This window comes from Nelumbo lutea, chromosome 1, assembly GCF_056320005.1.
Source record: "Nelumbo lutea isolate HS-2025 chromosome 1, American lotus-T2T, whole genome shotgun sequence".
NCBI classification, from domain to species: Eukaryota; Viridiplantae; Streptophyta; class Magnoliopsida; order Proteales; family Nelumbonaceae; genus Nelumbo; species Nelumbo lutea.
In genome coordinates this window covers 63,941,293-63,968,571 of record NC_142684.1, presented here as the reverse complement: position 1 = coordinate 63,968,571, position 27,279 = coordinate 63,941,293, and the positions used below count along the sequence as shown (strand labels likewise).

At 34.9% G+C, this 27,279-nt stretch overlaps 2 protein-coding genes across 3 annotated transcripts in view; one reads left to right on the top strand and one right to left on the bottom strand.

Annotated features, from left to right (window-relative positions):
- Nucleotides 1-1,562: 1,562 nt before the first annotated feature.
- Nucleotides 1,563-6,400, bottom strand: LOC148874930 (nibrin homolog). Its single transcript, XM_088984946.1, has 2 exons — nt 6,046-6,400; nt 1,563-2,335 (listed from the first exon to the last, which is right to left on the bottom strand). The coding sequence occupies exons 1-2, from the start codon at nt 6,242-6,244 to the stop codon at nt 1,884-1,886; spliced, it is 651 nt and encodes a 216-aa protein (XP_088841072.1). The 5' UTR covers nt 6,245-6,400; the 3' UTR covers nt 1,563-1,883.
- Nucleotides 6,401-25,547: 19,147 nt separating this feature from the next.
- LOC148874928 (alpha/beta-Hydrolases superfamily protein) overlaps nt 25,548-27,279 on the top strand; it is a 28,025-nt gene continuing 26,293 nt past the window's right edge. The window contains exon 1 of one of the 2 annotated variants that reach the window (XM_088963889.1): nt 25,548-26,471. In XM_088963889.1, the coding sequence (XP_088820015.1) occupies nt 26,431-26,471 (41 nt within the window). In that variant the 5' untranslated portion in view covers nt 25,548-26,430. The remainder of the gene's footprint in view (nt 26,472-27,279) is intronic. The other variant, XM_088963888.1, reaches the window with a different exon arrangement.

The window sequence follows — 27,279 nt, the reverse complement described above, 5'->3', positions numbered from 1 at the left end:
TAAAATCTCAATTCAATATCACTTTTTGCATCAAACTTTTGAATCATGTGGGGGACTATGTCCAACATTTGTCCATTTACAAATGGACTAGACCAAATCTGGTCAAAACTCCACACAAACCAGATACAGTCCAGTCCTATTGAGATGCAAATGGATCGGCCCAATCCGGTCCAAATTAAATGTTTTCCTTAGAAAATGTTTTCCCTTGAAAATATTTTGGTTGCAACTAAAATAATGAAAGGAAACAAAATGTTTTCCTTAGAAAATAATACTCAATAAGAAATAAATTACTTCCCTAATTTCTCATAAAATAAACAAAATGGTTTCCATCTCCATTTGCAATCAAACACCAAAATATAATCATTTCCTAAAGATATTGTTCATGTTAAAAGGACCACATCCCACTGCAACACTTGGTGGACTTCACCAACTTAATATCTAGTTTATTGACCATTTCTGCATTTTGTAAAAGGACGTTTGTAGATAGTTTGACCATCTGAATCATTCTGCAATAGTCCAAGTATCCTAAAGAAGTTGTTACCGGCATCAACAACTCATCAATAATCCAAAATAGAAACAAGTACAGAAGAATTGTGTTGCACTCTGTTACATGCTTAGCACTATGTATTATAGAAGAAACAAATACAGATGAAAGTCTGTTTTACTATGCATAAGGAGACTGATCCAAGGAGTACTCATCAACACTACCAAATGGCCATTTCTAGCTAAAGCAATCTTGGTGACTAGGCTATACAGTGGAACTCAATCAATGAGGCACCAAATTTACAATGTCTAAACTTTTGAAATAATATATGTTATTTTAAGAAAATAACATATCTATTGAATAGAAGGTGTACATGATTTGAAGTACACAAAGTATTAAAAAATGTAAGACATTCATCCTAAAAAATAATGGAGGGATAGAAATTACAGGACAAATCCTTCCCACTTCCCTCCTAGATAAATTATCAGCCATAGTGTTCTATTCCCTGAGGAACCATCTCAAAGAACCAAAAAGGAGTTCTAGATATCTGATATCTCTAATATCATTTAGAGACTATATAGGGACCAAGTCTTTTGGGCTCAAATCTAAATAGTACTTTTGTTTGGGGATAGGTGGAATCTTCTAGCCTATCTATGAAACTTAATATCTCTAATTTACACATTTATTTGCCGCTATATTAATAAAATTTTCAATTGTATCTTTAAAAAAAAAAGTCTACTACCTTGTAGCCATCTCAGATTTTGATACTTATCCTGATATACATGTGACACAAATGGATTCGATTCTATGATCACTAAAATTCCCTTGATGAAGGTACAACTTCCATGAATAAGTCCCACAAAAGATTATTGATATATACATTTACTTTGAACTGAGGTTAAGAAATATCATATACCCTGAAACATAGAAAAAAATCACACATAAAGACTAGCAAATTTAGCAAACAGTCAACATTAGTTTTAAGAATCTCAACCAATATCCTTCAAACTGAGATTCAGAGAAAGATTATCTACCTTATGTGTCATGACTAGCAGAGTTTTAACACATGCTAAGATACTTCAAACCAACCAATCAACAATCCATTAGTCAAGTGGTGAACAAATTTTGTAGGAACACAAGGAACTCATTAGTAAGCCCACTTTCTTCCTTTTCCTTCCAGCCTGGAAACAATGATTTTCAATAAATTTACCAACACCTGGTTCAGTAGGAAGAGATTGCAAAGACTTGAAGTTGCCACAAACTCGGTTTTTTCTTATAGGGGGAGTGGGGAGGCATGTGGTTTGACCTTTTCATCAGGCAAAACTAAAATTCATATTAGACAGACTAGCAACTTAACCAAGTAAATTCTTTGTCCAAAGGCTTCAAGTAAAACCAGGGATTAAGAAGCAAAAATGCATAGCATCCCGTTCAAAATCAGGATTGGATGGAATATTTCATTTTCATATATGTGAATTACCTTTCTAAAGCATTTGAAGTTAACTACTACACTTTTTGTCATGGAGGAAACTGAACCTGGTGCCTTAGCATCTATAACAACCAAATCTTGACTGAATATAACATCTGAATTTTGATTTTCAGATGTCTTAGATTCAATAAGCTTGTCACCTTTAGTGATGATAATGCCACCATCCTCAGTCTTAAAACTTGAACTTTGCACCTTCTGTGAAGTAGTATAAGCATGATCTACATATATCTGCCCTTTAACTTCATGTCTTATGGATTCTTCTAATTGAGAAGATTCAGTCACATGATCAGATGTAGTTGTGTCCACTTCCACATCAGAATCTGCAACTATCATCTCATCCATAGAGCATGAGGATGAAACAAGTACTGCAGAAGAAATCTTGTAAGGTGCAGCATTTTGGTAGAGACAAGTGGATACCAAACCAAAATATAACAATAGGACTTAAATACTAAATTGCAAGAAAGTGTCCCAATAAGAAGCAAATTTAAGAATATAAGTCCTTGACTATCAAAAGATATGATCCATCACAGGAATCAAGACATTAAGAATCATGTAGCAACAAAGTAATACAAACTTAATGATGGTAATAGCTTTAAAGGAAACATGAAAAATACCTATCATGAACAGGAAAGGAAAATTAATCAGTGGCATTGCTATAAAGAGATTATGAATGCTGGCCCAATGTTTCAACAACCCCCACTAATGAAATCTGATGTAGACTACAAGGTTGTAACCTGATTTTCTAGTTAAGAGCTCTAGTTAATTTTATGAACATGTTCTGATTGATAGGCAATTGTTAGATTACTAATTATTTCAGTGGGGAGGGGTTATTTTTTGGCAACTTAAAGAGTAAAGAATATTTTTTTTTGTCTATTGCAAAGGATAATTGATGTATAGGGTCACTGAGGTCTTTTTATAATTATTTTTTGGGGAAAGAGTTTTTGTGTTCCATTGTATACATCTTATGTTGATTTCATCCAATTAATATTAATACTTAAATGTTGAACTCTTTTTTGTTAGTTAACTGATAATTGTGCCAAAAATAATAAAAAATGGCTTATGTTCTAGTTGCCAAGTAACCTTGATTTAGTCTGGCAATTGCCACCTAGTAAAGTCTTTCTAGGTTACATTTCAGTTCTCAACCTTCCCTAAATAGGTGCGTCATAGACCTTGGCTTGTTTCATAGTAAAGTCTTGATTTAGTCTGTCAGAGTGTTTCATATGATGATAGGGGCGTCATAGACCGATGTGGGAGGGGCTTCACCAGAAAATGGGAACTCTCTCACGGTACTTTGGCGTAACCTGAATATGATGGGTGAACACTCATTGAACAGAAAGGTTTACCTGAAAATAGCTTTGAACCTTGTCTACAGAGGCCAAAGGGAAACTCATATGATGAGTGGATGTGATTCGTCGCAGAAAGGTGGTGGGGTTATGCAGCTGAAACAGTTGGCTCCATGCACCCTATGTGATTTCCCACATTTCCAGAGACATCTCGCCATCTCCGTCACTGAGATAGGAGGGAAATCTCAGAGATGAACAAATGGAAATGGAACATAGATTAAAAGTCATATCTATGTAGGTAACATGAATCAAACTAAAGGTTGTGGACTAACGTTTTGTTGTTTTACCAAAAAATGGCAAACGGACAATTTGCTAAGTTGCTTGACGACAACAAGCTTAAGGGACCCAATTATGTTGACTGGTACAGAAACCTTATGCTGGTCCTGGCTTCAGAAAAACTTGATAAGGTGGCTAAAAATCCTGCTCCGGATCGCTCGGGGGACAGGGCTTCTGAGACTTGAAGGAGAGAATACCAAGAATGGGAGGATAAAAACTCCTTGGCTCACCGCTATATCATAGCCTCTTTGGACAATCCGATACAGAGGCAATTTGATCAGATCGAACTCACTAAAGACATATTGGATAGTCTGAAGACTATATACGAAGAGCAGAATCGTTCTACTCGACAAAAGGTCCTGAAACAGTTCATGACCGCACAGATAACTAAGGGGCAGCGCAAGTACATGACCATTGTTTCTGGATGATGGGCTACATACTTCTCTCAACCCATCTTGCACAATAAGGTTTAAGATGTGAGAAACACATCTCACATGAAATAGGTCACCATGCAATGGGAGCAAACCCTTAACACAGAAGTGATTCCTAAGATCCCTAACCATAACATCATTGTTAGAGGCATTGCCAATTGTTATAGAACAAATTTTTTTTACCAATATTCCAAGTTAACAATCTCTCCATATCGACTTCATACAAAGTGTTTATAACATGGAAACACTCACCTACCACAAATGCAATAATTTTCTTCTTTAACTCCCGTCCATCATCTATAAAGGGTGTTGTTAAACAATAATACCCCAAATTTTGTTTCGAAGTCCACATATCGATGGTTAAGCTAATCCGGCAATCCAAACCATCAAAGTATTTGTATAGCCTCTCCTTTTCATCCAAGTAAATCTTCATCACATCATTCTTTATTGTATTTTTAGAAGCAAACCTAAATGATGGCTGAAGATTATTGACAATATCTGAAAAAAATCTTCTTCAACTATACTAAAAGTATGTCCATGCTTCATTATCATCTTTGCTAAGTCCATTGGGCTCCTATCTTGGTCAAATTTGAAGTTTTCTACAACTTCTTGTTCACTTGTGCCCTTTTGTTTTAATTTAGGACATTTTAGTACATGCCCTAAAATGTGGCTTGTTCCTTTAGAACTTCCTCCTATATATTGTTTTCTGCAATGCTTACAAATAGCTCTCCGCTCCCCTGAATCCAATTTTATTTTCTTAAAATGATCCCATGCTTTGGACCAAACTCTCTTTCTAATAGAATTAGATGCCATAGATGATTCACTGGGGTTTTTAGGCACACTTGCATTTTCAGCAATTGGTTCATCCATCCTTAATGCAATAAGAAAGAAAATAAATTAATTTTCACACTAACATGAAATACAAGAAAGTCTAATAAATTGTTTACAAATAGGGTTGTCAATGGATTGGATATTGTTCCAATTTGATCTGCTCCAATATGAGTCCATTACAAATGGACCATGTCAATTAGGTCTAGACTAGTCTAATTCAACATTGTATTATTGGACTGTCGAGCTCATCCAAATTGGTTTTGATTTAGATAGGGTCCAACCAAACCCAGTCCATTGGCACCTCCATTTATAAGGATACAATTATAAATCCCTTCACTATTTACAGCTTGTGCGTTGAATATGCCTCTTCCAGTGTAAAAATAAAAAGAAAATGCAAGTGAATACCAAATTTAAGAACAAGAAAAAGGGTTCAACTATGATACCAGAAAAAACCTAAAACCAAATCACCAATCAACCAATATCATAAAACCGGTATCCAATCAGATGACATTTATCAAAATTCCTGGGCAGGTTTGATTGGTCAAAGCCGTTCCAGTATCATGTCTTTTCGATAGCATAAATTCTCCCCAATGAAGTTTTTTGTTCTTGGATTCCTAATTAATCTTAGTTTCAAAATTCTTAGTTTAGCATTGTTGTCAAAATCAATAGCAATAACAAACCTTTGCCCATTGTTGGGATCAACTTACTAATTTGATAAATAGAATTTAAAAAGCATTCCTTCTATAGTTTTACTTTAAAAAACAAGATGATAGTATGATTTCAAACTTAAACGTATTCAAATCATAATGGTTAATCACTCAATTACACAAAAAAAGGAGAAAAAATAAATTACTTCAAATGTAGAAGACAAAATCCAAGCTATATTTCTAAAACATAAAATAACAAGTGATCTGTTCAACACAAACTAACACAATTACCAAGTGGCATTAAAAAAAAAACACAATTACCAAGTGCAAATTAGACAATAGGGATTTCCTAAGAAATAAATGGTCAAAAGCAAATTCAAAAGGTTAGAACACAACCAAATATAATAATGCATGATAAATAAGCATAATCCATAAGAAGAGGGAAAAGGCATTGAAAATGGTTATCCCACGAATTCATACTTAATGATATATCAATATCAAGAACTATTGAATAACAAAATGCAAGTTGATCAAGAAAATCACAAACCAAGAGATGGAGGAAGATCACCAAAACTACATAACGTTTCTTTTGGAAACATCCTGAAATCCAAGCAAAGAAAGAGAGAAGACTCTGAGAGAAGAGGGGGTGTTGTTGCCGCTGATGAAAGTGAGAGGGCACTGAGAGAAGAGAGAGTGTTGTACTGCTCGCTAGAGAAAGTGAGAGGCACTGAGAGGAGTGTTGTCATTGGAGAAAGTGAAAGGGCTAGAGGAAGATTGCCGGAGAGAGGGAAATACCGCCAGAGTTTGTTCGAAGCTTCAAACGAAATACCACTGACGATACTTTGAGATGAAGCGGTGGAGTCACCGAACCCTAGTCTTCGAAAGTTTCCATGCTTCAAGCCTTAAACATTCAAACTTCAAACGAAAATGAACGGACCAGCAGGCTCGTGCAAATTTTGGCTTTGTCCGCTTTCGGTGCATTCTATGAATGAATGATTCATGTTCGGACCGGTCCGAGTCCATACCAATTTTAGGACTGTCCAAATCTGTCCATAACACTTCCGACCGGATGGAGTCCAACCCGATTGACACATAAGTCACTTTGCCAAATTTCAAAATTTCCCACCACCCATGAGCCACTTTTCCTCTCCAAGCTTTTGCTTGAATCCCACATGGGAAAATTACAAGAAAGTGTAGAGATTATTAATAGGAAATGGCCTTTGCCTTACGGGGACTCATGCGCGCACCGAGCCGGGCTCCCTTACCCGCTACTTTTTATAACTTGAAAATTTGAACAACTATCCGCTTTTTCATTTCAAGTTCGCATCTCTCTGTCAAGCCCTTTAATGGCGTCCTTTAGAAAAGGTCGCCATCTTTCATTCTTAAAGTAGTAGGCCTATTTATACACCCATGCACGAACTAGTCATTGCATCCAACCTTTCTGTATTGCACCGAGTGCCTTTAAGGCTGTTAAATCCTAGAGCACAACGCCGGAATTCCTGTATTGCACCAGATTTGATTCAGAAGAGGCAAAATTCTGCTTAAAAACAGTATTTCAAATACGCCCCAGCTGATAAGTCATTCCAACTCTCCATCTAATTTTCTGTCCTCTACACAGTCACAGTAGCTTCCTCATTCACTGACTACAAGAAAAACTACAACACTATATATGTCCCGATCACTAAAGCGCCACTGAGGTAAACCAACCATGTCGTCCTAGAGCAAAGACAATCTCCGGAGAGGGATTGACCATCCATTTGCACTTATTATTAAGAGTAAGAGCCATATTTGCTAAACTACAGCATACCTATTCGCTTCCAGCAGTGAGTCAAAATAACAGAATGACATTGTTCCTGCAAGGCACAGAATACTGTACAACACACTGAAATACCTTTGCATTTTCATGTACCAGCTAGCATATTTGTATTTTGTATTGAGTTCATGAAACTTGGTCTGTCCAGCCACTTCATGTGCTAGATCATTTGCTTCCCTTCTGTAGTGCTCAAAACGATAACCTGGCGTAGGCAGAGGATCTTGGTTCTTGGACTGAGTTTGGGTCTGGACCAAGCTCAAGAACCAAATTTGTAGTCCTGCTCATATAGGGCCTATTGTAATCTTGCTCCGCTAGTTACAATCATTTGCCTCAATTTGCAAATGCTCTAGTAACATAAATATACGGCACATTGTAAAATTAGAGAATGTAGCAAATATAGAAATTGGAGGAGATGATAAATGTAACTAGGGTTATAATTTCGTGTAGAGGATAGATATTTGGTACAGGAGTGCTCTAAGTAGACCTGTTCATAGGTCGCGTTTTGGGTCCAATTTTACACCGTTTTAGACTTGGGCTTTGAGCTGGGCCCATTCACCCAACCCATGAGCAGGTCTAACTCCAAGTCTAATGCTTGCTGACATACAAGAAATAGGGGGACCCCTCCAAGTTGCATTGATTAGAAAAAAAAGGACTACTTTCGTATGGCAGGTGGCCTTGTTTTAACTACAAAAATCAAATCTAGGGGCAATGTACACCCCCCTCAAAAATAAAAAGGAAAAAGAAAGAAAGACTGAAAACGAGGGGTACACACCCCTTTAATAGTTATTGCAGCTTTACATCTTTCAATCGGAACTTTTTTTTTCTCTATTTTTTTTTTTCCCATTTCATCTTCTGCATATGGGCTTTTCTATCAGGGGGTGTTCTTTTTTTGGATTTTGACAGGGGGGAAGTTATCCCATTTTTATTTTTCAGATTTATGTGGGGACCAGGGAAAGCTTATTTTCCTAGGTATCACTTACCCATCTCTTAGGTGGATAAATAACTTTCCCACCTAAGGGGAAAGTTGCTAACACTTGAATGGGACAAGAATACCCCCTTTAATAAAAGATTTTTATGGCTAAAATGGGTGTTACCTTATTTACCTAAGAAATAAAAGAACATTAGTAAATGCACTTTTACCCGAATAAGTTTTTCACAGGAAAAACTTGCTCAGATAATTACATTCACCCGGGTAAATAACTTACCAAAAAACGAAACTAAAAATGGACTAGGCATCCTTTTTTTTTTTGGGGTAAATCATAAATGACAAACAGGACATCATTTATTGTTAATAAAATTTGCTAGAGATGGCATTAGCATCACATATATTAATAAAAAAATGAATTAAAGCTAACTTTCATAAAAGTATAAACAGTACTTAAATCAATTTTGCTAGCAGATACATGTTGGCTCTATATAAATATAGATAATAGTAAAAGTTTATCTTTGTGACAGTTATTTTACCAAAAAAGAGGAAGGAGTATCTAAAATTTAATGGGAGACGAAAAGATGTTACCAAAAAAAATGTGGTGGTAGTTAAGCCTTTCCCTTCCTATCTTTTCCTTTAAAACAAAGACAGCATATGGGTAAAGTTCAGGGGAGGAATTTATTACAATACTACCAAGTCGTATGGTGGTTGAATTTAATGTAACGTCGACATATCAGATACCAGAACTTAAGAGGCCAATCAAATTTAAAACTATCAAAAAGGGTATGGACAAAATAGTCCTAGCGACTTCTTTACATAAACAAGTGAGAGAAGCATGGGAATAGGGGATGCCAATACCCAAATGGGTTGGATTCGGTTTTTGTGGGTTTGGCTCAACAGCAACCCAACCCACCCAGTTCAAACTGCATTGGGCCCAACATTTCAGATCAGGTCCATTGAAAACATTTCCTTAACAAGAGCCCAATAGCTCACCCAAGCTGCACCCCCAATTCACTTTTTTTTTTTTTTTATGTCACTATACTAACGTATTAGGCGTGTTCTGGGGCAACGTTTGGCCCGAGTCCGAACTGGAACTCAACTAAGATGGACTGGACCCTACCAACAGGGTTAGGTCAATGTGGGTTACAATCCGATTCACTGAAATAGTGACATCCCTTATATAAGGCCTCGTTTGGTTCATGGGAATAAGGGTCTTGAATCGGAATTGGAATGGATTATTCTGATTCCAACTGTGGTTGGGTGAAATCGAATCCCATTTCCATTCCTTCTGGAATGGCATTCCCCCATTTGAGGAAATAACCATTCTTTGCCCCCCCCTTGAGAATGAAATCCTATTCTTGCTGATTCCAATTTTCATTCATATCCCTGTCTGAACCAAACATGTTATAGGAATGGACCATTCCGTTTCTGATTCTGGAGGATTTCCAATCCCAATTCCCATTGTGAACCAAATGGACCCTAAGATTTTTAAGATCGGATTCAGTCCTCACAAAACAGTGCTTGCACCATACTCACAGCAATTTACAGTTGCGCATTGGGAATATCTCCCCATGAATAAAAACATATGGAGATATTTCCTGATACACAGTTGTAAGCATGGTTTAAAAAAACTATCCAGAAATGGAACTGTTCTGGCCACCGATTTCCAGGTCGACGGTTTGATCATTCGGTTCGAATGGATGGCCCATTGGCCCCGTTCTGACAAAAAAAAAAAAAAAGCCAAAAAACTGTTAAACGGGTCAATGGTTTGACCACCTGAGTCAACGAGTCATTGACTGATTCAACAGTTTTTGGCAGTGACCGGATTTGGGGTAAAATGAAACCAGTTGCCTGAACAATTCCTTGGCCAAATGGTTGCTGGATTTCGAGTAAAATATAACCAATTATCTAAACAATTCTTGGGCCAAACGATCCAACCATCTAGATCAACGGTGGTTCAAATACCATGGTCGCAAGTGGCTATGAATAAGCAGATTTTTATGAGGAATGAATCCAAGTTCAAGATTTTCCCCTCCGTAGTTTGACTTGAAACCTTTTTCGGTGACCCCAGATATGCAGACAGCAGACAGCAAAGCAAACAGCACTGTAACCAGCCATGCATTTAAAACTGAATCAAAGCTGTTAATCTGAACCAAAAAATCTGGTTAACTAAATCGGTTGGTTTGGTTTCATTTGTTATTTTGTAAAATTTTGATTAACGTATTCAAAAACCGCAGTTAACCAAACTAATTGGATATTTGGATATATAAAATATATTTTTAATATATATATATATATATCATTTATAATTTATTATAAATAAAAACTAAAACGCTGAACTAATTAATCAATTAATTTGATTTGGTATTTCTCAAAAATCAAACGTACTGATTCGGTTTCAATATATACCCACGGTTCGGTTCATCCTTGTCAGAACATACCGTGCTGCACGCTTTTATATTGTCAACACATCCGGATACAACTTACAGTCATAAAATATCAACTAACTTTGGTTTGGAAATAATAAATACTTGAAGAGTTGAAGTGGACCACAACATTGGTTAAAGTTAGAAAATGACAACTCCACAATAAAGAAGTTACGAAGTGACAAAACCAATTTAGAAAATGGAAAGAGATAAGTATATTAGATGATCCATTTATACAAATCGTATTTGAAGTTGGACCCTCTGAATCAAAGCAACCAACTTTTTTTAGTTAATAAACCCTTTGAAAGTTAAGTTCGGGGTGCATGTATAATGTTTTTTGAGGTATGATTTCATATCGATAGGACTGAAAAAAAGGAAATTTTTGGTTTGTTTTTCCTCAGAAATTTTTATTAATGTATTGTTCCAAAATATTATTTATTCTATTGTATACCTTGTATTTCCATTTGTCATTGTTTTCAATTATACAACATAAATTTATAAAATTTTATAAGGTGGAAAAATCTATAACACCCTCATAATTCTTGTATATATTGAAATTGAGTTTTTTTGATAGAGAAGAAAATAATGTACATTAAGTATATATCATCGTCATCATCATCATCATCAAATGCCTTATATAAATTATATGGGGTCCGTTATATGAATCTTATTTCACCAATCTGCTCTATTTAAAGTCATATCCACTATTAAATTATTGGTGCCTAAATCATTATTTCTTACTACTTCTACCTAACTAGAGGTGTAAAACGGGTCATGTCGGCCCATGGGCCATTTCAGGCCATGCCGCTCTTCCTTGGGATAACTTGGGGGATCGGCCTGACACGGCCTACAGCCCAAGCCTATGTGGGTCCGTGCCATGTCGCGGTTTGAGCTGGTCCGTGGACCAAGCCTTGTGTTAGACCGGGCCATAGATCGGGCCAAAGCTATTTATTTAAACAATTTGAAAAAGAAACTTGAATTTTTAATTTTATATGAATTTAGATGTATAAAATTGCTTATATATACAATACTTAAATAAATTAGTATAATAAAATTGAAAATATTTATTTATTTTATTAATATATTATATACTATATATTATTGTATAATTATAGTTTATATAAATATTATATATAAATAATATATATGGGCCGAGCTGGGTCACGGGTTGGGCCATGATGGCATGCAGACCTAAAACCCCAGGCCTAACACGGCCCATACAACCATGTCAGGCTTGGCACGACCCGCATGCCATTGTGCCAGGCTGGTCCAAAGTTGGGTCAAGTCGTGCGGGACCAAGAGCAGCACGGCCCAATTTACACCTTTATACCAACTAGCTATGTTATTTTTTTGTCTACCCCGTATCACTTCTAACTGAAATTGTTGGTGGTATTATCCTTGTGACCAAACCATTTTAGTATATACTCTCTCATTTTATCGCCTATTGAAGCTACTTCTAGTTTTTCCATTCTAAACTTCAAATCTTTACTTGGCGGAAAATGTAATTTTTGGCTCAAATTTGACCCAATGACTTCATTCCTAATCAGCACTTTTATAAAGCAGAAGCACCAACACAATTGATGACAGATGCCTAGAATTTCATGCAGGAGGCCAATTGTAAATAGGATGGGTGTTCAGCACCTTATATATGATGTGGCAAATTGGGAAATAAACCACATTTTTCTCAGTCGTTGATTCTGATTGTAATAAAATTTCTCAATAAAAATATGAAATGTTAAATATCTGATTGGCATATACTTAAATCCGACAGGTTGATTTAAAAAAGGGTTCGACTTTGATACCAGAAGGACATTATATTTAAAAAAATTATATCTTAAATTCACGGGTGAATTTTGATGGATAAAAACTCTTTTGATACCACGTCTTTCATGTATGCATCGTAGATTTTCCCTCAAAAAAAAAAATAAATGGACATGCATTGTATTTTATGATTCAACTCTAAATATATAAGCACCACTATACCAAACACCATCTAGGTAATGGTTGTAGCTAGTTTATTCATTTAGTTTGTCAGCATTTTCATTATTTGATCAAGTTTCAATTCTTTTTCAATGTGTGACTGTGACAGCATCAAAATGCACGCTTGAACTAGGTTGAGTTCTTTTTAGTCGAATGAGCTTAAACTCGGAGTTGAAGGACACTGTTTGCAACGAGTTCGGATTTTCTGCCCATGTTTATTGTAGTCATACATGGAGAATATCTCATCCTCTGCATAGTATTATGCAGGGGAAGATGTTTCCAATTCACGGGGGGTGGTGTATTGTGGGTAGTAGATCCTGAGTCGTTTGCAACAGCTTTTTACATTTGGGGCGAATTGCATGTAAGACTTTGGGAGTGGTTAAAAATAAGTGATTATTTAGGTGGAGACCACATCATTAAGCATTTATTGGTGTTTGAGAAATAAGTTCGAAATAAATGCTTATTTTAAAATAAGGGCTTATTTTGAAGCCCAAATTTCTACATTTTTTTAAGTGCTCATACAATAAGCACTTATTCAAAATTTTCTCCCAAAATTGTCCCTGATAAATCTTTTAAAATGCCAATTATACCCTTTTACAAAAGCAATTTTACAAAGGCACTTTTATAAAAGTAATTTTATGAAAGCATTTTTACAAAAGTACTTTTACGAAAGCACTTTTAAGAAAGTACTCTATAAAAGTATTTTTATGAAAGCACTCTTATAAAAGTACCTTTACAAAAGTAATTTTATGAATATACTTTTACAAAAGCACTTTTATAAAAGTACTTTTATAAAAACACTTTTATGGAAGTACTTTTTAAAAGCACTTTCATAAAAGTATTTTACAGAAGTAATTTTATCAAAATACTTTTATGAAAGCACTTTTATAAAATCACTTCTATCAAAGTACTTTTATTCATTCACTTTGGATTGGATATTTTGAAAATTTGAAAGAAAATAAAGGACAAAAGAGTCAGAATTACTTGTTTAAGTGTTTATTAGAGAAAATGCAACCAAACGATCAATACAAAATGTTGGGTGCCAAATGCAAGTAAGTGTTTACTCGAATAAGCACTTATTTTTAACATAAGTACTCCCAAGCATGGCCTAAGATTCAGTTTGAAATAGCTTAAGTAGTGTCCCAAAAGGACAGTTAGTAAACAAATTAAAAATAGCTTTTTTTCACCCAACACGATCTTGTTAGTAGGGATGGCAACTTCTACCCTACCTGGTGGGTACCTGCCCCTACCCTTCCCGACGGGGTTTTTTTTGCTTAAATGATGGGTTTTGGAGTGAGTATGGGTTTTGGGATTATACAACTCATATGGGTACAATATTAGGCTAAACCCGACTCGAATATTGTTGGAAAACATATAAACTTTAAGTGCTAGGTGTTGAATTTAATAATATTTTGAATTTCATGTGAATGATAATTGACAGTTTGTGTTTTTTACATGTCTTAATCAAATAATTAGATATCTTGATGTTTATTTGTATTGTTTTACTTATTTATTGCTTATATATGACAAGAAAAAATAGGAAATTAGATACGGGTTTTAAACCTAACCCACCCCCACCCTTGAATGCAAAGAGGGTAGGGTCAGGGAGGGTTTTGCGCTTCCATGTGTGTAAGGAGGGTTAATTTGGCCCGTCATGGGTTTTGGGCGGATACAGATTGGGAGGTTTAAGAATACAATAGAGTCTAGAATTTACAAAACCCTCCCTAAACCCATTCCATTGCCATCCCTACTTATTAGATACTTAGCCGTGATACTCCTAAATAATAACTTATAAAAAAAGGCAATAAGTGAACAGCCCTAAACATCAAAGCTAAACATAGATTTTGGTGGTAATTAATAAAATGGTGTTTAAGTAGGAGTTATTAACTATTTCCTATTTTGTTATTTAAAAGGTAGTTCAACCCTTGCCCTTTATTTATTTTGATGTGTACGATATAGCAATTCCGATCTACAGATTACAAGGCATTGATGGCTATATTTCAAACAGGATTTTTTACTCATTTTTCTTATCTATTCTCTATCCACCGTGAATTGCAGTCATACATTATGAACATCTCTTATATTTTATTTCATCGATATTGTCATTATATGACTGCATAGATGTGACCAGCAATGTCATATGATCAACAGGCACAAACACATTAAGAATAATTAGGTCTCGAGTTTCGAAGTATTTTGGAATTACCAGGACTCCTCAGTTTAGTGCAGTCCATTTCTCAACCTTGGTCCAAAGTCTCAACCTTCAAGGAGTTAATAATCGGATAGAAGATAGTCGTGCAGCTGATGCTGAAGTAAACGAGTCCATCTTGTTTTTCTTTGTTGTAATCTCGTCAATTAATAAATATGTTAAATATCCATTATTTTCTCTCACCAAAACCGAACAAACAAATAATTAAATTGCTAAGACTGGATTGGCAACGCAATAAAAATGTCTATTTAAAGCAATGTTTTAAAAATCAGACTGGACGCTGAATTATTCTGGCCATTGGTTTTTGAGTCAAACGATTTGATTGTTTGGTTCAATGGATGGTCTATTTTGATTTAAAAATAATTAAAATAAAAAGTTAAAAACCCCATTGTTCGGGCCGATAGACCAAAGGTACAATCGCCCAAATCAACAAATCACTGACCAATTTAACAGTTTTTTACTTAAAAACAATGAAACAGAACCAAATGCCTGACCAATTCTCGAGTCAACCAATCCAACCATCCAGCCTGATCCGGTTTTTAATGGTAATTGTGCAATTGAGGAATAATTATTTAAAACAATACCAATGAAGATCCTTTGTCCAAGGTCGCCTAAAAAGAACCTTGATTCAAGAGTTGTACGTACATTTGTGACAATCAATGCATCACTTTTCAAATTTTGTCTTAGAAACCTTTTGTTTTTCTTGTGCCATATATAATCAAACTTGTGATATGATTAATAATTGATTGTTTGTCATTTTACTTTTTTTTTCTTCCCTTTTTTTTCTCATTAGTGTTTATCCCAACCCCACCTATAAAAAGAATCAACCAAAAGGGGATTTTTTTTTTTTGCATGGAGGAGCCCATTTTAAAAGCCAGCTTGGTAGGATGATTGAGTTGCATTGATTGAACCACTTTGGAAAGCTACATAACATACAGCCCATTTGGGAGGGTTTTTGCGCATGATTTTTAAAACGACTCGGATATCGAACCGGTTAGGGGTTCGGTTATCGGGTTGAACGGTCCAACCGTTTGAATCAAACAATCGGCCTGTTCTGACAAAAAAATTAAAAAAATTTAAAAAATGATCAAAACCGTTCGAATGGTTTGAATAGTTAACTGTCCGGATCAGCGATTTGTTGATCAAAATCAACGATTTTTGGAGAAAATCCAATTTTGGAGAAAAATGGAATCAGTCACCTAACCGGTTCCTGATTTTTCCAGTCCAACCGTCTGGTCCGGTCCGATTTTAAAAACCATACTTTTACGTTGAGCCCAAATAGGCACATAATTTAAAATTTTCATATGAAAATCGATTTTATGGTTTATCTAAACTTATTTTTGACAGCATTCCAAATCTCTCTCAACTCATGTCATGTCAGAAACTGTAAAAACCCTCCCGAACAGGTACTAAGAGAAAGCACTTTTGCTTATATTTTTTTCCTATCAATCAAATTATATCTGGATTGATAGTGTTTAGTTAGGTAGTAGTGGTGGGCAAAAATCAAAGAAAAGGAAAAAAAAGGTAGTGGTGGTGGGCAGCACAATATGCCTTCTCAGTCACGTCTTCAGTGAAAAAACAAAACAGAAAAGAAATTGGAGCTGCCAGTATGGATGGATGGGTCCTACAAGACTCCCAACATGGGTTGGAGCCTGGAGGACGCTTGGCTTTGAGGCTCTAATCTATCACCATATCCATCACTTTCAAAGGATGGAGACTTCCACCTGCTTTACCCTAAAAAATTCAAAGGATCGAGACATCACATTAAGTGGGCCCCCAATTTCCCCCTTCTCTCTCTCTCTTTTGCACTATTTTAATGAGTTAGCTGGGAATACTGTGCTCTTGGCCATGCCGTCTTTCAATAGTGGATCTCTCATCTCTATCTGCGTGGGCAGATACCGTTCACTTTACGTAGCTTCACACCCAAGGATATTGTTGGGTGGTCTGTGACTGTGTTATTGCTCCCAGAATTATTATAATCAGCCTTGGCTGTTGACCCCAAATTAAGATTTTAAGGCCCGTTTGGCTCATGGGAATGGAGAATTGGAATTTTAATTTCAACTGTTTGGTTGGGTGGAATTGGAATTTCATTTTCATTCTTGCTGGAATGACATTCTTCTATTTGAGGGAATGGTTATTTTTATCCATCATTTGAAAATAAAATTCAATTCTTTTCATTTTAATTCCCATTTTCATTTCTGTATGAACCAAACAAATTATGGGAATGGACCATTCTGATTCCGATTCTAAAAAATTTCAATTCTGATTCCAATTCTAATTGCGAACCAAACGGACCTTTAATTAATCCTAGGGGATGATAATCTTGCAAGGGTATTATGGTCTTTTGGGATTGAGTTAGAAGGGGTTTTTTTATACGTTTAGCTGGCAATTTGGCATGGGAAAGCAATAAAACAAGTTTTGTTAGCTTTACAACTGTCAAGTCTGAAGAATACAACCCAATGGTTGTTTGACGCGCGTGAGTCCTGGCCACTAAATCCAATTAGGATAGTAATAACAACAGAAAAAGGTCAAAAATAGGGTGAATTATAGGGACCCCTGTACTATAGGGTTTTCATTTGGGACAATACCTCCTGAACTTTCACTTTGAGATAGATAGATAGTTAGATACCCATCCTCCTCTCACAGCGTCTTGTCAATTAACTTGGAAAAGTTCTTATTCAACCATTTAAGTTTTCTAAATCATCAAATTATTCTTAATTCATGTTTTGTTTTTAATTCTTGATGTAAAACCTTTAAATTTAGCTTTTGGAGAATATGAGATAAACCATAACTATTTTGTTGATTTATTCTTTCACCTCAAAACCCAACCCATGATATCTTTTAGTTGTATGTATTTTCTGGAAAGGAGCAATGGAGGCATAGCAGCAAGTTTCAATTTATTTTATTTTTCTTGTGATGACAAGTTCTTTCTTTGGCAACGGCATAATAGATGTGAAGAAAATTTTTCTAGGCTTTGTTTGTCCGCCTAGAAATAATACGATGGAGTTGAATTAATAAAATGATAAAATTAAAGATAAAATATTATAATAAGATTGGATTATTAGAAAATATTATAAATAATTCTCAAATAAAATTGAAACTAACAAATAAAAACAATACAAAAAATATTGGATTCAACACTTTTTCAAGTTTTATGTCCATCATATGCATCTAGTGAACTATTAGCGGAGGTGTCATATCTGGATCTGCTGCCCACAGAGCATGACCCACAGGCACCCCACAACCCATCCCCTCTATGCACCGGGAACATCTCCTGTGTTTGTCATGGGGAGATACTCCCAATGTACGGAGGGAATAGGTTGTGGGGTGCCCGTGGAGAGTTCTATGTGGGCAGATGATCTCATCTCATCATGTCCTTTGTCTTATAGCTTATCTTCTGCATTTAATCAATCTTTCAAAAAGATGCAGATCTCCAAAGATTGATCATTCAAGTTATTTCTTTTCTCTTCAAAACCCAGTTAGTTGCAGAAAAACAAGATTTCAATGTAACTATTGACACTGGAGATGTTTTTATATCTTGTGTTATGGATGAAAGAATTTGATTTTTTTTTTTTTTTTTTCTCTTCACCAGGCTAAAATACCATCTATCTACTTCCTCTAAGCCAAGCTACTCAAACATACTTGGTTGTTGCAAATAAAATTGAAATTCACTAAATGAGGAAGTTGATGAATGAAGAGGTGGTAGTTGATTGTTGCCTCCCTCCCCTTATTATTGACCAAATTTTATTTCTACTATCACTTTCACGTGGTGTAGGTGTTGAACTTCTCCTATTTCTTACTAAACTTTTAGATTCGTGCATTGCATACATTTGAAATGACAAAGTATTAACATCATCTTTTTTTTTTTTTTTTTGTTCCAATTTGATTTATCATAATAAAGATTAAGTAAAACATCTAAACCTGATCTTTTAATTCTAGGGTAAAAAGTTGTAGCTAAACAATATAAATGATAAATATTTTCCCAATATTAAGTTTTATTTCTATAATTTCAACATCTAATACTAATCTTTTATATTTTTTCCATATTAGTGACATAAATTTTTTAATTTTTGTTTTTTAACCCCTAAGGTTCTAATATACACAATACATTTCTATCTTTATTAATATGGGGTGAAAAAAATTCCCATGCATCGTGTACACATAAATTTAATATGTGACATGCACAGATTAATTTTCCATTAAAAGTTGGTTTAACATTTTTATTGTACAATCACTACTAGCATTATAAAAAATAAAAGAAAAAATCATTTTTAATTTCATATTCATATAAAGAATTTAAAATACTCGTAAAGATTGCAGTGTCAGTATGTGGCCATTCTAGTATAGTAAAACTTAAATTTATTTTTTGCAAATTCCACTCTTGATCAATAAAATATGCAATGACACAAATATAACTAATGTTATATTTATATGTCCATATATCAGATGCAAGAGAAATTTTATAATTTAAGTTAGAAAGAGTTTAAATTAAATCTTGTTCATATAACTGAAAATTTTTTAAAGCATAATTTCTAATTGTATTCCTAGAAACTTTCCTAACTTGAGGATTAACAACATGTTGCAAAAATTTTTTCTTATCAAAGGTCTTCAAAAAATATAAAGGGTTACATAGCATGTACAATATATATATTTTTTCTAATTATTGCCTTATTTTCTCTTGAGAATATTAGAAATTCCCAAATACCCCACAAGAAATCTGTATTTGCTTTGAGTTGTCATCTCTTTATCTTAAGTGAGATGCCATGTGTTTGTGATAACTGAAATCATGTCTGCATTTTTTGCAAACTTATCTTCTTCCCTTTCTAGGGATTCCCCCCAATTTCAAACATAGTCCAAACATTGCTAGTCCATCTCTTACTAGAGTGGGGCTTGGCATTACTAGTAGTAGCACCAATCGGAGAAGCCATACTTGGAGCAACATTATTGTTATTGACACCAATATTTTAGGTGTTGTCATATTGAGATTGGACTTGAAAAGGATTTTGGGAAGAGCCAACCATTGTAATGAAAATTAAAATTTAGAAAAAAATAAATTTAATCTACCGCTTACTCAGTCCAATTGTCGGTATTTTTAATTTCAACTGATGAAGCTTTCTAAGCATCTCGGGCTCCCAAATTGCAATATTTGGTTTGCAGACTTCAGACACTTGAAGCATGTTCCTCCTTGTTGAAACTTGGAAATTGGAATAAAAAATAAAATTGAGAAAATTAAAAAGAGTACGAGAGTATGTTGATTGTAGAAAGAGTAAGAGAGTTGTAGTGAGAATGAGGAAGGGTAGGGGTATTTATAAGAAATAGGAAATTAATTTGACAAAATACCCCTTAAAAATAACTGTTTTGTAACTGTTAGGAGGGATATTTTGGTTATTTTAAGGGTTATATGTTATTTGACTTAAATACCCCTTAAACTAGCTGTTATATAACTGTTAGGGGGCATTTAAGTCATTTTAACCATAATTTAAAATACATAAATACCCCCTAATGATGATTTATAACTGTTAGGGAGGTATATTTTAATCAAATTACTCGTGTCGGCAATGTTGAGTTGTGCCTTGGAAGCCCGGTCCCCTCTATAGCCTAGGCCCGACCCGGTCCAGATTCCTGTAGCGGCCATGTCATGCCAGGCACAACCCTTGTTGTGCTAGGCCATGCCAACCTACCACCACCTCGACCCACATTATGGCTTTACCTCACAACACGTTGCAGACTTGACATCTCCCATAATGTATGCTTTTATTCACAAGGAAATAAATATTCATAATACATAGTTGCAAGTGCTGTGAGGAGGAAATCGAATTTCTGTTGGTCATCAATGAAAAGGAAGTCGCTTTTTTTATATATATTTTGTGTTTAAATGAATAACATACTTTGAATCTGCTATGAATAAGAGGTGTATAACAGACTATGAAATTCAGTCAATGATACAGTTGGTAATCAAACAAATTATTGATTTACTTATAGCTAATTATATTTTTTATAAGACACAAGGAGTGGGGAGATAGCACGTCCCCAAATCACAAGCCAAAATATATGAAGGGACCATGGAAGTAGGGGTGGATTCGAGCTGAGCCGAGCCGAGCAGAATACTATCAGGTTTGAGCTTGGCTTGATTGTTTTATAAGGCTCGAGCTCTATTCGAGTCAGAACCTTTAGCTCGAGTTCGGTTTGAGTAAAAAATTCATAAGTTTGAGCTCGATTTTGAAAAAAATATATTTTATAAAAATAAAAAATTATATACAATTTTTTTTTTATTTGATATTTAAAAAATTTAAGAATTATAATAATGAATAATTATAATATTTTTATTATATATTATTTTCTATAATTATATTATATATATATTTGAGCCGGCTCGTGAGGCTCACGAGCCAAGCTCAAGCAGCTCATGAAAAGTTCGGCTCGTTGCCACCTCTACATGGAAGGTCATGAATGTTAAGATAGCACTTCCTCAATGATATTTTTTAGTCTCCACCAATGTTTAAAAAATGACCCAAAATTAAAACCGCTTTGGCCACTGGTTTCTTAGTCGATGGTTTGAATGGATGGCCCATTCTGATGAAAAATTAAAAATAATTATAATAAAAGATGGCTAAAATTCATTAAACAGGTCAAACAAATCAACAATTTGACCGTTGATCAATAGATCATTGGTCAATTTAATGGTTTTTGGTCAGGGATCAGCTTTGGAATAAAACGGAACTGGTTGCCTGAATGATTCCCGGGTTGAACGGTCCAACCATCCTGATCAACGGCGGTTCAAAAACATTGGTTTAAAATAAAGATTTTTTTTTTAAAGGTTCGATACAAGAGACACCATAAGGTTGCAAGGTTCCTACTTACCTTGTATTATTGAGGTTGTATTTCGCGCCATTGGTTTTTCAACCTAAAAAGTGTTTTGAGTCGAAAACACAAATATATACCACCATTTCGCTTGAATCTCTTGTTTGGTGTGGATGCTGTTGTATAGATGTCAATGCCAGGTTAATGCCATCACAACCAGGTCGTTGAGACTTTCAATATTTTAATTCAAAAATTATAGTTTAGATTAAAAGTTAGTTCACATCCTTCAATTACAAATAAAATTTGGTATACATTCTCGATTGAAACAAATGACCAATCACATAAGGTTTTGAAAGATGTATGTTAGTTGATGCAAGTCATTTTCTTTTTTATAAATTATATGTTATATGTTTAATTATAAATTAGACTTAATTTAATATTGTAAAGTAAAAAAAAAAAAAGAGGATTTTTTTTTGTATTTAACAGAATGCATTAATAACTCTTGATTGTAGGTGGTAATAGTAGTTGGCCTGTGAACTATCCAACTACTAGTTCACAGGCCAGGCTTCGGGTTTAACTTACACTATGTTAAGCTCGGGTTTTGAGTTGGGCCTATTCAAATTTTGGTAAAAATCAAGTCTCAACCCGGTCCATGAACAGGTTTATTAGCTAGGGCCACACTAAAATAGTAATGCAAGTAATTAATTAATCAGTTACGACTTTTCATAGGAATGGATTTTCTAGTAATTAGATGGCTATGAGAAGCCTAAGGTCTTATACTTGGATCTTGAAATCTTCTCTTTAGGCTCTGTTGGGAAAGAGTACAAATACAAATATATAGAGTATAAAACTTATATTTTTTATATATTTATATTATGGCCCTATTTTTTTTGGGAAAACTATTTATCAAGATAAGTGCATGTATCAATGTTCTTTTGTTTTTCAAGTAAATAAAATGATTGTTTTAGACAAAAAAACTATTAATAAAAGGGACAATTTTGTCCTATCAAGTGTTGACAACTTTCCCCCTCTCAAAATCCAAAAAAACAATGGCGAGGTTTTTAAAACTGAACCATACTTCGATGGCGAGGTTTTTAAAACTGACCCGGATAACGAATTGGTTAAGGGTCTAGTTCCCAGGTACAAAAAAATAAAAAAATTAAAAAATGGTCAAAACCGTTGAACAGTTTAAATGGTTCAACTGTCTGGATCAACAGCTTGTTGACCAAATCAATGTTTTTTTTTTGACAAAAATTGGTTTTAGTGAAAAATGGAACCAATCACCTGACTGGCTCCTGGTTTTTCCGATTTGACCGTCCGGTTTTGAAAACCATGTTCGATGGTGTAGGATGGTGATGGTCTAACGTCTAATGGATTAGAATTGGCTTGGGTGAGGATTTTTTATAGATGAATACTAGGCGAGTGGAATTCTGTCGGAACTGAAACTTGAAGAAGATGGAATTAATTAAGTTATGGTTGAAGCCCAAAGGGATGAAGTTGGAGGAATTGATTTCAATGAGGCTCAAAGCGGTGTGAAGTCCCCTCATGGGAGATCAAGATATCTTTATACAATGTTCTTATCCAAGTTAAAAGATTAAATATAAGCAATGATTAACATATATCGGGCACATTATATCTATATCGGTGTATTTAGATACGTATGATTACACTTACACTGATACACAACTATTTTAGAACATTTTGGGAAAGTTTCTCCAATCTTTCTGATTAAGTTTTAAAATTTTGATATGATATATTTTATATCGAGTGTATTGTATTGGTGGTTTTAAGATGCATTTTTTAAAGGGGTTTTGGAAACCACTAAAAAAATATAATTAAAAATATGCCCAAAAACCAGATTAAAAAACTAAAAAAATATAAAAGTGGGTTAATTTAAGTTCTGATACGTCCCTGCCAATACACGGGGATGAATCGATATTTTGAACATAGTTGAAAAATAAAAAAAAATAAAGAAAATGATAAAAAAGAATATCAGACTATCAGTCATATTGATACATCCTGAATATCGATATCCAATTTTGAATAGGTATGTCTATATTTTAAATTGCCTTCAACATTTTTTTTATTTTATTTTAAGGACTTATCTCCTTTTTGTGGTTAAAAAAGCCTCAATCATTGATTATATGTAGAGCATCTTTTAAAATCTTTTGTGCTTTGTTTAGAAGGCAATTATGCCACGTCAGAACAAGTTGACAACTTATTTTACCAGCTGGTTACCATTAACAAAAGGTCAATAATTCATCAAACATATGCCGCATTTTGATCACTGATTGTTATTTTGTGATCAGGGGACTTCGGTTTGATTTTTCATTTTTATTATAAACATACCTTGAGTTTTCATAAAGTGATTAAATGGCTGATCTTATTGGACTTTACCGTACCCTCCATTCATTGAAACCTCAAATGTGTGAACTCATTTAAATTTTTTAAAACTCCACTTTGCTCATCTATGCTTTATAATGTATGAGATGGAGTTTAACATTCACATCTCTTCTCTATGGATGGCCAAAAAAGATAATTCTGGGGTTTTTATCGTCCTTTCAAGAAGGGGGAGTATACCTAGAAGTTACAAAAACATTTTTGTGACAATTTTGTCAAAAAATAAAGCACCTAAAAAAAACACCCACTATCTAGTTATTGTGTAGTCCCATCACTTAAAATAAGTACTTATTTGACGCATATCTGCATCTGTTTGGTGAGCCTTAGGAGATCAAATTTCCTCCTCACATGTCAGCACTTGTAGCTGCACATCAAAAACATCTCGTATGTTTGTATATTTTCATTCATGGCTAGATGCATATGACTATACGTGCATCGATCTCATGGCAAGATATGTAAAGTGCAGACTCAGAAGGGTGTTGGGAGGAGAATGCTGATGCAATCTAGAGAGATGCCCCGAGTGCAAGATAAAAAAGTTGAAAGGGAAAATTCTTAATCAGTACCCTGTATTTTGACTCAAGTAACAATTTGGTCCCCAAACTTTAAAATGTGTCAATCTAGTACTTGAACTTTCAAAATGTAACAATCTATACCTGGTGTTAACCAATTCATTAGTCAGCCATTAAATGACATTTGAAAAATCAAAAATGTCTTTTGAATGCCATCTAATCTTCTTTAACAACCAACCAAAGGTTGACAAAAAACTGAACAATCCCAAATCTTAACCTTTTCTATTCAAAAAAAGTTGATGATCGTTTAGAAGAATCTAAAATTTGGGACTATTCATTTTATTGTCAATGTTCGGATGGTTGATAAAGAGAATTATATGGCATTATTAACTTTTCAAATGTCACTTAACAACCTCGAATTGTGTATTTTAAAATGTAGGGAACAAATTGTCACTCGAACCAAGTACATCGATCTCATGGCTAGATGCATACGACTATACGTGCATCGGTCTCATGGCGACATATGTAAAGTGTAGAGAGAAGGGTGTTGGGATAGTTTTTATTGGGAGGAGAATGCTGATGCAATCTAGAGAGATGCCCGAGTGAAAGATAAAAAAGTTAAAAACACATGCCATGGTCCCATGGATATCCAGATTCACCAAACCCGGAATCCATATCTGCTCCTCACAATTCGCGTCCCACACCGGCCTCATAGCATGACTTGCCCGTACATCAGGAACATCTCCATCCTTGAATTTTATTATTCATGGGAGATGTTATCGATACAGGGTGAGATGTAGCTGTGAGGTTGGTGTGAGGCGCGCTATGTCAGTAACAGATTCCAATTCACAAACCGGCACGACGGCACTTACGTAGCAAGAAATAGGATATATCCCTCGTCCAGAGAAGTATCCTACTCGACCCATCGAGGAAAAATATGTTTTCGGCGAAAAAAGAAAAAGAAAAACAAAAATGCTAAACAACTAAACAAGTTGCTGAGCTAAAATAATCCGCTGGTTTTCTTTTAAGAGGTTTTTGTTATTTTGTGGTGTCGAAGCTCAGCTGTTCGCGTCTCCCTCTCTCCTCTCTCCTTTCTCCCTCTCTCCCTCTGACATTTCCACAAACTACATTAAAGCAGTCACGGAGGATTTTAATTTTCTCTTCGCATTTCGTTTTCGTCACACGAACTTGTCGTTTCTCCCAAGTTCTTATTCTCATTTCGTCTGATTCTCGTATGGACCTTCCTTCACTGGACTGTTAAAGACCAGCAACAGACGATCTCGACTCAATTTCTAGGGTTTCTACTTTTCGGAGGCTTTTAGCTACTGCGGTCTTCGTTGGAGTTCTTCGAGCTCGATAACCCAAAAGATGGAGGGCAAGTTGGTGGTTTTTTTTTGACGACATCTATTCAGCTCTGAGATCTTAAAGTCTGACCATTCGGATGCTGAAAGGTCTGGATCTGGTAATGCCTTGAAATTAAGTGGAAATGTGATGCCTTGTTTGATATTGATTCTCTGACCCAGACTGAGGGTTTTAGATGGTGAGAACTCGAAATGTTGGGAGGTTAAGTGGCTGAGCTGGGAATTCAAGTTCTACTCTGTGGTTTTTAGAGGGATTTTGTGTAATTTCGCAGGTTACAGATCTGTAAATGGTGAAAAGTTAAGATGGAATTGGTTTTGGGAAGTTTTCCGGTTGAAATTTGCTTTTTCTCAAGGGAGGGTGGTTTTGTTAGTATTTGGAAGGGCCTTTAGATCTGAAAATGGTGGAGGATTGAATTTCTGGGTGTCTCAGAGACTCCGCGACTTTGTTATAGTTCTACTTTAAAGAGGTGGAGTTACTCTGAGGGATATATATGTTAAAAGGGAGATGATTGATCAATTCATCAATTTTGTCATTCGACCTCCAAGGTACTTATATTGGCCATTCCTCATTTGAACCCTTTCTTTTATATTTCTTTCCTTTTTCTTTCATTTAGTGTAAACTAAAATCCATTTCAATACTGCAATATCTTCATGCTTCATAAGGAAGTTGTAAGGTCTATGTGTTGTTTAACATGGCTGCTTCTTTAGTGACCCCGTAATTCATTTTCATTAGAACCCATTATGTTAAAAGTCTAAAACCACCCGACTGGTGCTTTATCGTGCTTCTCATCTCTTGTTTAACTTAGTTTCTTGATTTAGAGTGCACTATTTATTTCAATAAATTTACCATAAAAGTATGTCCACAGAAGGGTTCTTTGATTGGTTCCGAATTACTATAGAGCTATAGAGCTGTACTATACTAATATATGAACATTCTTTCCAAATTCCCATAGAGGCGTGCTATATTATTATATGAACATTTAACCTAAGTCAGTATTTGGTTCCACTGCCGTTTCTCAAAACATTGGTGTCAGGTCAGCACCAATTAGGCATTTCTTGAAATGGAGCCTAAATTTTTTATTTCTTGAGCCGATTATCAGAAAAATGTATATCTCAGGTTATGTGAGAGCTGTTTATCAGAAAAATGTCAAAAATTCTGTTTCCTACATTCCCCTAGCGTTTTTATACTGCTTGGCTTGTGTGGCGCCTAATGGTGCTTAGCTGAAAAAAAACGCTAATAAATGTTTTCAACCACTTTTCTTGTTTTCCAAGACTAGAGCTGTACAAAACATTTATTCAAAAAACGGAAATGGAACCAAACATCCTCTAACCTAGTATTTTAATATATTAAACC